We start from the raw sequence: 12,120 nt of genomic DNA, 5'->3' as shown, positions 1-12,120 counted from the left end.
ATAGTTATTGGAAAATGTTATTTATTTTTATATAAAATATAATTTATATAGAGATTGGTTCCTAAATGACCATTTTTCAGACAGTTTTTAAACAATATTGATTTGCATGTACCCTCGTGAGAATAATTCGTCAAAACTGTCCAGTATTATCTCACAGAAAATATATGTATCTCATGCAACTGCAATATATATGATATAGAACTGGCAGTGCGCCACCAGTGGCTGTGAAATTGATTGAGCGGGGTACTACTCTGTACCTTTGTCGGGGTTTTTGAGATGACCTTTGACTTCTGTGACGTAAATGAAATAAAAAAAAAATCAGACGGCCAGAATCGACAAAGTCGTACCGGTGTTATTATCGCGAGTGAAAATTTGACTCGGGTCTCGGTTATCAGTTGAAAATATGTCTGGTGAGTATAAAAGTGTTTTTTGGTAATCGGCATTTGCATTGTGGCCGACTGTGGTGACAACAAATTACGAACGTTGTCACTCATTGACCAGATTTGCATTTTAAGTAATGATTATAAGAATTATCTGTGACTGTGTGGTGCATGTGTAATATTTTCGACTTCTAATTGAAAATACTTCATTATCATTAGTTGTAGTTAGTACTAATACGTACATGAAGCTAACTCTGCCTTACTGTGATGGGAAAAATTATAGGGTTATACGTATTTTTAGAAGAAAGTTTCGTCTACTGAGTTGAGCAATATATACTTTCTAGAAGAATATCATAATTTCTGCTGAGTAATCGCCAAGACTTGTTAACGTTTGATATGCAAATACGACAATGACTCAGTATTTTTCGTACACCTTGGTACCAAGCAACAATGGTATCACGTGATAGCTGAGCACAATGCTCACGCTTTCAGTCCATGCACTTATACTAATACTAGTATTGTATTGTATTGTATTGTATTGATACATACGTCATCAACAACACGTACCCGGTCACGAAGTTTACCCAATGACATTTCAAGGACAAATTATGTTGTCTGGAGTCTGAGGTATATGAGTGCATTTTGTAGGACATTTGTGTCGGTTGGTGTCTATATAATATGTTCAAAAAACTATATATTTAATCTCTGCGAGCAACAAAAATACGGATAAAAAATAAATGTATATTTTGGAAAGTATTAAACACGCACGCCACGTTTTTAGTCCCCGTTCGGACGCAGTCCGAAAACTGGAACGTGCGTCCGTGTGTCCGTGCATCCGTGCGTGCGTCCGGACCTACATCTTAGACATGCCTGGACTTATTACATTCAAACATACATACATCATACATGATAATATTATACATTTTCACATCAATTTGTTTCGCGATCTGATTCAAGATGGCCGAATGGCGGCCATTTTTGTGCTGAAAAAGCATTAAAATCAAGCATTTATGGATGGTGCATACGTTGGTGCATACGTTGGACATTACGGGACCTTGATGCGCGTCATTTTGTTTTTCAAATCGGATTTAAAATGGCCGACCGGGGCCATTTTGTTTTAATGAATGCAGTTTTAGTGCCATATTTCTGCCATGCTTTGACTGATTATGTTCAAATTTTATATATTCATTATAGATCATGTCATAGATGTACAGATATAATTGTTTGACTATCTGATTCAAAATGGCCAAGTGGCGGCCTTTTTGTGTGCTAAAAAGTCATCGCAAATAAAGCATTTCTGGCATTGTGGAACTGGATCTTGGTCGTTTATGGATTATGTTCAAACTTGGTACATACATAAGACATTATGGATCCCTGGTGCACGTCATTTTATTTTTCAAATCAGATTCAAAATGGCGGACTGGCGGCCATTTTGTTTTAATGAATGTGGTTCTAGATCTTTGACATGATTCAACTGATTATGTTGAAATTGTATATATTCATTCTACATCATGTTATAGATAAACAGATGTATTCAAAATGGGCAATGTTCCACAGCAATATCTCTCAATATGGACAGGTACTCGTTTGACGATCAAATACAAGATGACTGAATGTCAATCATTTCAGTGTTAACAAATCACCATAATCAAGCATCAGCTTCTGGATCCATGTCTCTGACATCTTTATGTTTGAACTATATTACTATAAACAAAATTATATATCTTAAGTTTTATAACTAACGGGGACTGTGCCTTGCATGGCTTGTTTTTTCAGTCGTATTTTTCGTGTATATACCATACCTGGTTCTCGAATCTGACACCCACAACTGCCACAATTCAATTCAAAATGTTCAGTTTTCATATTTACAACCTCAACCAGGGAATCTACAATATGTTTATCGCATCCATAATACATCAGCCCATTCCATAATGTTTTGTGTTTTTCAGAGGAAAAGGAAAAGAATGGAATGCCGCCACCATATGTGGTGTTTCCTGACAATGTGGTGAGTATCGTCAACAGAGATTGTTAACCACAACGATCCCGAATAATGTCAACGTGTCTGGAGAGTGTATAATGACAAAGCTGAAAATTCTTTAGTTCGAGGTTGACCGCTTTTTTTCACGGTAACGATATTATTCCGTGGATGTTGAAGAGATGCGTCATAGTTAGCTCAATTTACAATCAACAATGTCGCAACGATCAAATCTGTGATAGGTACTCAATCAGTCACGGGATACGAAGGGTGGGTATTTTGTGAGATGAGTGACTTGTGTGTAAGAATAGACGTACAGGAGTTTAATTAGCCAAGAATAGTGCTGACTTGACAACAGTTCACTAAACGCATATGTTATGTTTTGCTGCACCCATCGGAACGTCACCATGAACGGGCGGTACTCGCATTTAGCCCCAAAAGTCACCTAGCCAGAATGCTGTGGCTACATTAAGCTAGACTGGCCCAGTCGCGGCAATTTTATTGTTTTATACGATAATTCCTTTAGAACGAGTTTGTAGAACTTTCCATCCTGACGCGAAATTAACATGGTAATTTCGCGTCGGACCACGATTTAATAATCTAAAAAATCTAAAATTACCATGGCTGAGCCAGTCTAACAGTAAGCCTACATGTATTGTCTGTGTACCAACTACGAACAAAAATGTGTTTTACTTGAAGCCCATCCCATCCGAGCTATGATTTAAATGTGGAGGGAGGTAAATGTGATTATTTATGTGTGAATTTCTTTATGTTTAGGTGAAAACTCAACCTGTGGCACCGATTGGACCTCGTATGTTAGTGAACCCACGTGACGTACCAAATGACTACCTTTGTTTGGCGCTCTTCACCACCATCTGTTGTTTCTGGCCGATCAGCCTGTTTGCTGTCATCAAATCACGCAATGTAAGCAACATATATATGTAATCGATAATAAGTACATTCTTTGTTTGTTTGTTCCGAAATAATTTACGTTTCTAAGATAATGATAAGCTAGAAATAAAGCGTCATAATCGTTGCCAGGGGCGGATACAGGATTTTTTTAGGGGGGGGGGGTCCAAACTTTAAAATCGCCAGACTAAGTTAATGATTTTTTATATTATACAAAAACAAATTGAATAAATTTTTCAACGGTGGGGTCCGGACCCCAAGAACCTCTCCCCTAGATCCGCCACTTGTTGCCTTGCGTCATGCAACGTATAAACGCGTTTAAAGTACATTGTTTGTTTATCGGGAACACGAACGCGTTCTGTACGACAACGACAGCTACGGTATTCTAACATTAAAACAGATAATTACTAATAATCCAATATTAATTTAGATAAATGAAAGCCCCCCATGTCCCCGAATACGACTACTTCAAACTAATATTCCCCAAAAGTGAGGGGGGGGGGGGTAATATTTGTCTTGCTTATTAAACAATTTCCCCATGCCTCTGTATATTACAGGTACATCGTGCTATGTGGCAGGGTGACGCCTTCACCGCCCATCGATCATCTATATGGGCCAGACGTCTGTCCATAATCTCCTTGGTGATTGGCCTGTTGGTTATCGCCGCATTCATCACTTGCAAGGTCATGATGGTATATTATGGCGATGATGGCTATGATGGCGACCGAGACCACCATCATGGCGGCCATCACTAGAAGAGTGACGTATCGCCTTCCCGTGACTAACCCCGCGGAATGCGGAATAATGAACAGATTGGATTATCCAGTACTACCCTAGTGTGGCCTTGCTGCGTGACTAATTACCATTTTCGCTTGCTCAATGTGCTCTATGCAAAAATGGCTGTTGGACATCCGGGTCATTAGTAAAATTTTACAAACATGTGTGCGAGGCACCTACTAAGGGGTCTATAAATTATGTTTCAAAACGAGCAAGGGGTGCATTTTTTTTTATATTTCCAGGATTCAATTAAATGTGCTGTATTTTTGCTGTGTTGGTATAATGTGTAATATGTGTCAATGATATTGTCTATATCATGATTTCGACCAAGGGTTGATTTTTTGGAAAATTTGTTTCAATGGGTAGGTTTTTGAGGAAAGTTCGGACGTTATTCTCACCAAAGATTGGTGCTTCGCATACTTGTATATAAATAATAAATGATACCCTCTGATCGGGCTCCTTAGGCTTGTAGTCAAAACCAGTTCAATCTAGCATAATGAATAACTGTACATTAATGCTAGCATACACCATACCCGTTGACTTATAATTGGCATAATACTATACATAATATACAGCTTTTAATCCTCTCCTTTCCCATCAATACCGAGTGACGTCACACAGGGAAGACGATATCGTATCGGCGTTGGCATACATTTACACTATTAGTTACTTTCGTTCTGCATATAACCTTAGTGATATTTACGCAGACTACTAAACGGCGTCGGAATATTTACGGAAAAGGTATAATAACAAAGTATATTGTGAGGTTTTTTGTTTGTTTGTTTTTAGCAAATCTCGCTAATTAATATAAGCTTCGCTTTATGTATACATATATACTGTATAATGCATTCAATATCATCAAGATAGCATGTGTAGGTATTAATTTGCATTATTAATAAACACTCAATAAATTATCTGCATCCACTTTGTAATGTGTCGAATATAGATTCATGTTGTGAGAGCGTCATCGTTAAAGTACCACTGCATCAGTTCTCAAGTTGACATGGCGAGAAGTGAGATAACCTTTTCAGACGAACAATTACCAGGCAAGTACCCCCTCGGCCAAGGGATGGGGATAGTCACGGTGGAAGGTGACACGTAACATCTTCAAACAAAAACGTCGCAACGGCCAGGATAAATCAAGATGCAATTGTTTGTTCTGTACATGTGATCCGTACACACAAATCATATCCCACTAATGTATTAGTGCGTAGTTTTTCTATGTACTATTATTTTAAGTTTAAATACTTTAAAATAATACTTCATTTCCTCCATTTTGTAATACTGATTACAGTAAAAGACGATGGTCTTTATAAAAGTTTAATAAATGTAATAAATCAAAATGGATGTTACTAGTAGAATTCAAACTGACCAATCCGGAAATTGTATTGTGACATCATCATTAATGAGTTTACATTATTCAACCATCAAGCGCCTCGTTTTGAATATGTTTTCCTTTGCAGACTACTTCACTTCGTTTTGCTGTAGTTAGCGTCATAGTTGTTATCACAAGTATTTGACTCACGTAAATTGCCAGTGGACAAATCATTCTCAAATCAGTATTAGCAATTTTTAAATATATTTTTAATCATTTCCTTCAAATGTTATGCGGACTATATGTCGTGATTTTCAGAAATGTGTGATAACTTGAAAAACTCTCATTCCCACAGTGCTGTCTTATATTAATCATTCACTACTATAGCAAAGCAACTACACAGCAGACAATTGTTTCGTCTCGATTTCAACACTTATGCATACCTCGAGAAAAGTAATGTTTCTAAACTATGTAACACATTGAACCAAGTCACTCTATACTTTCTCTCTGAGGTAATTCGGAACGAATACATTATCTCGATGTTTGACCGAATGTAATAGCTGGAAGTCGTCACTTGTGTCGCTATGTATAACCGCTATATTAGTTGTTCGCTAACCGGATCTATAGTATTATTAGAAGATTAATTGATGTAACAAGCAATTCATTCGCAAAATAAAAACAAATGCCAAAGACTTTCATAAAATCGCATAGAATCACTTTAAGTTGATTGAAATTGATACAGTGAACAGCAAAAATCTGGGGCTTTGCTTATAAGCGTATTTATAAAAACATGTAAAAGCCGGTCACCAGTTTTCATTGAAATTCAAATATTTAATAGTGGTCTTCTCAAGAGCTAAACATTGTCCACGCCCATAAAGATCACAAATTCCTTTATGTGACAGACTAGCAACTGCGACCGCTCTCATATTCGAAATTAGAAACTTGCTGAATGCATAATTTTAAATTTCATTAAAATTAATTAGAAACAACGATGATGTCACAATACCATCAGGATTTGTAAATTTGAATTCTAACATTCATTTGATTTATAAAAATGTATATTTATAAATGTTTGTCTTTCATCGTTTGGTAACTTGCAATGTACTTACATTATGTTATTTGCTTACTCTCCATACAACTTGTCCATTGTTTGCATGCTCTTGCCCGCCAGCAATCTCTTTTTCATTGTACACTGATCACATACTAGTACAATGAATTATAAAAAACAAAATAATCTGCAATGTCTGATATTGAGGGCGCTATTCATTTGACCTCAAGCTCCCGGAAGTTATGTCTCCTGCCTGGTGTGTGTACAACTATGACAAGCAATGCACCGGACAAAACGTACGTTGCAGGTCGTATTTGCTACGTTCTCGTGTCGCTGTATGGTACTGTTATGCCACAATGACATTTTTATTGATAAACTGAACACAGATTTATTGCTAACACTGATTTGCAAAGATTCACCATTTCAACTAGCATCTGAGTAAGAGACCACTACTCGACACACCTTTGGATGTCATGAACTGACTGACCACATAGCTCCGGATTTCACCGCCATGGCTACACAAGTATATGATCTAGCATCCAAAATCAGTAGGGGACTGTCGCCAAACGACAATGACTTGTCAAACCACGATCGCGAGGCACTCGGGAACAACGTTGCTGTGAACGACCTGAAACCAACAGGCTGCAGTTTGGACACGTGCAGTCGGTGCAGATCAGAACTAGACCAGTTCTCGAGACTTCCAGACGAAGTCATAGCTTGTCATATTCTGCCAAAACTTGATATTTTTGATGTATGTATGATGAAGTGTGTGAGTAAACGAAACCTTCGACTGGTTAGAGAATATTTTCACCGTATGAGGGCGCTGGACTTGTCAGGTTTTGAACACATGATAACTGAAGACGGCCTGCACTATATTTTGAAATATGCGTCTGGTCTACAAGAATTAAGGCATGTTGAAAATTAATACTTTTTCACTGTTGGTGCATATTTGCATTTTATTACAATAAAATGAAAACGTAAATACTCCAAAATGACAACTTTAATACCAGTGGTGGCGGCAAAGGCGACCACCCCCCTCGAAAAAAATGTTGGGGGCATCACCCCTTTAAAATCAAGCTTTGCCCCACAAAAAGGGAGAAATAGCATTTCAGATGGTCTAGATTTCAAAATTTTTATGGGGGAACATACCCCCTAGGAAGATCACGCCTTCAATGCAAATTTGGTGAGCAGATCCTGCCCCTCCATGTAAAATTTTGTGACGCCGCCAACTTAACACATTTAGTTTTCAACTATAGGATTTTGAAAGGAACATTGAAAATAAAAAAATTATTTTCAATTTGAGACTGTTCACATTATCTTTGATTCACTAGGGGATATTTTTAGTTATTTGCACATCCAGTCTGCAGCCAAGAACCCAACGAAAATTAACAAGGGGTAAAGTGGGTGTTTTTTTGTTAGGACAATAGCTGACGGTCTTGGAATTCTTGCACAGTAATTCGAACATACCTGTATGCAATTGAAAATTGTGAAATTGAATCAAGCTCAACGTATATTATGAACTCTAAGTGACTATACTTTATACTGGATCTTTATACTTTATTGCGGACCTTCGTTAGCCAAATATTAAACATTATATGATGTTGATTTTATTACGCATTAACAATCATCATTGTTTTGACAGGTGTGACAATTGCTGGCGTGCTGTGACAGAAGCCAATCTCTTGACAATTAGCAAGAAAAGTCCAAAACTAAGAGCACTGACAACAAGTCATAACCAAAGTGTAACTGACTTTAGTATCTTGATGTTAGCACAAAACTGTCCATTGTTGCAGGAACTAGATCTCAGTAGCTGCTTTAACGTAAGTTATTATCTAGAGTACAACAAAGAATCGTCTGTCTGTCTGTCTGTCTGTCTGTCTGTCTGTCTGTCTGTCTGTCTGTCTGTCTGTCTGTCTGTCTGTCTGTCTGTCTGTCTGTCTGTCTGTCTGTCTGCAAACCTTGTTCTAATTTCAATGAAATACTGGAATTAAATACTAAAAAGTTCAAAATCTGATTATTATAAAATAGTTTTTTGGCAAAAGATGGCCCTAATAAATGCAATTTCAATACGACAGACTTACAGAAGGCTTATGAATTGATCTGTTTGGAGGTACAAGGTTGACTTGTGGTATCGTTATTAGTTAATTAATAACTTCAGTCAACTTCAAAGACTTAAATATTATCAAGGATCACATTTTGAAGTTGCTTGAATTGCAAAATGACTACGGAGTCTCACACCAAACAAATTTCCTGAAAGAGTGTTCGTCTTTCTCTTTTTTTTTTATGTGTTTATGCATAAATGTGTACTGCATGTTTTTTATGTTTTGAAGACACTCCACTGCATTCTGTGACGCTATTGGTTAGAAATACATTCAACTAAAGTTCACAAAGAACTCAAACCCAATGGGATTGTTTATCACGTTACTTGGATATATCAGTTGCATACCCTTATCTAATACATGTATTCCTATCAGTGTTGAATTATCCTTCAATGAATTTCAGTGCCATTTTACTAAGTGGAACAAAGTGCAACATGAAAATGAACAAGGCTTTCATAGTTTCACTATGCTCTTTAAGTTGACAGATGAGAGTATCTGCATGCTTGCTGGGATTTGTAAAAACTTGCGTGAGTTGCATCTGAGCAGTAACTATGGCGTTACCGATGTCAGTGTTATCGAACTTGCCGAAAATTGTACCAGCTTGGAAGAATTGGATGTGAGTTATTGTTACAAAGTCACCGATAAAGGGTTGAGAGAATTCTGTAATAATGAAGAAAGTAAACTGAAGTTGCTGAGGATAAAGAACTGTAATGATGTGAGTCCCTACATAGCCTAGAATATGTATTGTTCCACTACATCTCACTATTCATTTATTAATTGCAATCAACTAGAGACAGAGAATGTTATTGATTAATGTGGAGGTGAAGCTTTCAAACAATTAACACGGAATGTGTTATTTTCACAAGCACGTTTATGACATCCAGCATTGCATAAATGTTAATGAATGATAAGATATTACTATAATTTTACTTTCTGCAGACAAAAATTTTCACTTTTTTGTGGACAAATCGATTCATGACATTTTATGTGGTTTTTGACTCCCGTGTGCGAAGCACAAAAGGGAGTCTTTGCAGTTACCCTGTCTGTATGTCTGTATGTCTGTATGTATGTATGTATGTATGTATGTATGTATGTCACTTTTTTTGTTCCACCGTTATCTCAAGAACCACTAATCAAATTTTGGTGAAACTTGGTACATAGATGCTCTGGGATAATGCGCAGAGTTGATTAGGTTTTGGTAAAAATCTATGAATATTAATTACCTAATTTGCATGATAATTAGCTGAATTTTAGCTGTTCCAAGACTTTTCCACTGATATCTGAAGAACCACTCATTGGATTTTGATGAAACTTGGCACATGGATGCTCTGAACTAGTGCGCAGATTTGATTAGTTTTGGGTAAAAATCTATGAATATTAATTATCTAATTTGAATGACAATTAACTGATTTCAAGCTGTTCCATGACTGTTCCACTGATATTTGAAGAACCACTCATTGGATTTTGATGAAACTTGGCACAGGGATGCTCTGAACCAATACGCAAATTTGATTAGTTTTGGGTAAAAATCTATAAATATTAATTACCTAATTTGCATGATAATTAACTGATTTTAAGTTGTTCTATGACTGTTCCACTGATTTTTGAAGAACCACTCATTGGATTTCAATGAAACTTGGCACATGGATGCTCTGAACTAATGTGCAGATTTGATTAGTTTTGGGTAAAAATCAATTTTCGGCTTTTCCACTGATATCTCAAGTACTAATCATAACATTTCAATAAAACTTGGTACATAGATGTCATATGACACTGCACAGACCTGGTAGTGTTTAGGGTAATATCAGTACATATTAATTACCTAATTTGCATAATTAATTAATTTTCAGCTTTTGATATTTCGAGTAGTAATGATCACATTTCAATGAAACTTGGTACATAGTTACTTGAGGACTGTGCAGAGACCTAATTAGTTTTTGGGTAAATATTTGTGCATATTAATCACCTAATTTGCATAATTAGTTAATTTTTTGCTGTTCTATGGCTGTTGCACTGATGTCTACAAACCACTCATTGGATTTCAATGAAACTTTTAAAGAGTACCCATCACATTTCAATGAACCTAGGACTATACACCATATTAGTTTTTGGTAAATATGTATGCTTCTTAATCACTTAATTAACATAATTAATTAATACTGATATCTCAAGTATTGATCATCACATTTGAATAAAACTTGGTACATAAATGCTCTAGGACAATAGACAGCCTGATTAATTTTGGGTTAAAATCTGTTCATATTAACTCTCTAATTAGCATAATAATTAATATTTTTGGGGTTCTAACCACATTTCAATGAAACTTGGTACATTGTGCAGACCTTATTAGTTTTACACTTAAATCTGTTCATATCAGTTACCTGATTTACATAATTAGTTTTCAGCTATTCCATCAATATCTCAAGTACAAGTAATTTTGAATTAATTTTTAATGTGTCTTCAATACTCTCAGCACACGAGAGTTCTTTCTAAGCTTTCTTTGATTTTTTGTTCATTTCCAGGTATCACAGGAAATGGTGCAGGAGTTGTTCAAGAAAGGTGTAGTTGTCAATAATATGTTTTGAAAATAACTAATTTAGTGATAGACTACTAGTATTTTCTATATTTTGTTCTGAATTGTATGATGTTTAATTGGCGGTGATTGTCGTGCCGTGCATGTGCGACATTTGAGTTGATAAACATTGATTTTCCCCACAATCCTACACGCTCGTCTAATGGAAGTCACAAGCACAACTTTTGATCTGGGTTCAACGTGCACTAATTACCACTGGTGACTCTTTTTGATACCTTCCAATCACCAAAGAAATTACATAGTTAAAGCTTTGTAACATCTGTTTGCACTCGTTGGTCTCCAAAACAGTCAAAGTTGCCATCTTTGTTCTTATGTCCCACATCTCGTGCATGTGTGGTGCGGCGACCACTGCCCTTTAAAAAAAAGTTTATTCCAATGTGGCAATTAGATTGTATATAAAATTGAATCAAAAAAAAAAATATTCAACCTGTCTTTCCGTCGTGATTGGTTTACTGGGATTGGTAAAACATGTCTGTCACAGTACCATACCGATTATATTATGACCAATGTTCACGACCTATTTACAATGAAGAAACAAACATGTTCATAAAAATACACACATTTTATTACAATAGGATTTATATGTATTCTGAATTGAAGGTGTAAAAGTGGGTAGGGTCTGTGGGAAAACAGTCAAAGGCCAGATCTCATCATTATCTTCGTTGTGGGATGTTTTCAATTGTACGCAATCTGTCAATGCAAAGCAATTCCACAATGCTGTTTTTAGCCTGATTTGATTTTTTCGACTGGTGATTCGCAAAATGAATGTGCCAGAAGTAATTAAATAACTTTAACGGTCGCCAACAGGTCACATCAAAGAATAATTTACTTGTTCGCACCCCATTCATTGATAGTCTCATTGAACATGATTATTCAAAAAAACAAGGTTCAATAACCAGGTTTCATGACTTGACGGTCACGTTTTCGGCATTTTGTAAGCTACCACTCTAAAAGACGTGGATTATTTCAGTATTGCAACATCGGGGTTCATCTGTAAATAACAGATTAGAAAGGGTGCGAACCA

General features: G+C 36.3%; 2 protein-coding genes across 2 annotated transcripts; both read left to right on the top strand.

The window, feature by feature from the left end:
* The first annotated feature begins 291 nt into the window (after positions 1–291).
* Positions 292–4,504, top strand: LOC100377692 (proline-rich transmembrane protein 1-like). Its single transcript, XM_002738895.4, has 4 exons — positions 292–410; positions 2,330–2,385; positions 3,133–3,279; positions 3,822–4,504. Exons 1-4 carry the CDS (start codon positions 404–406, stop codon positions 4,017–4,019), a joined length of 408 nt encoding a protein of 135 aa, XP_002738941.1. The 5' UTR covers positions 292–403; the 3' UTR covers positions 4,020–4,504.
* A 2,129-nt stretch (positions 4,505–6,633) lies between these two features.
* Positions 6,634–11,668, top strand: LOC102801647 (uncharacterized). Its single transcript, XM_085495734.1, has 4 exons — positions 6,634–7,313; positions 8,047–8,224; positions 8,982–9,218; positions 11,026–11,668. The coding sequence occupies exons 1-4, from the start codon at positions 6,916–6,918 to the stop codon at positions 11,086–11,088; spliced, it is 876 nt and encodes a 291-aa protein (XP_085351860.1). The 5' UTR covers positions 6,634–6,915; the 3' UTR covers positions 11,089–11,668.
* Positions 11,669–12,120: the final 452 nt, after the last annotated feature.

The sequence above is a fragment of the Saccoglossus kowalevskii genome, chromosome 1 (genome assembly GCF_978046115.1).
Source record: "Saccoglossus kowalevskii chromosome 1, keSacKowa6.1, whole genome shotgun sequence".
NCBI classification, from domain to species: Eukaryota; Metazoa; Hemichordata; class Enteropneusta; family Harrimaniidae; genus Saccoglossus; species Saccoglossus kowalevskii.
The sequence above is the reverse complement of the archived record's forward strand: the minus strand, read 5'-3'. Positions and strand labels throughout refer to the sequence as shown.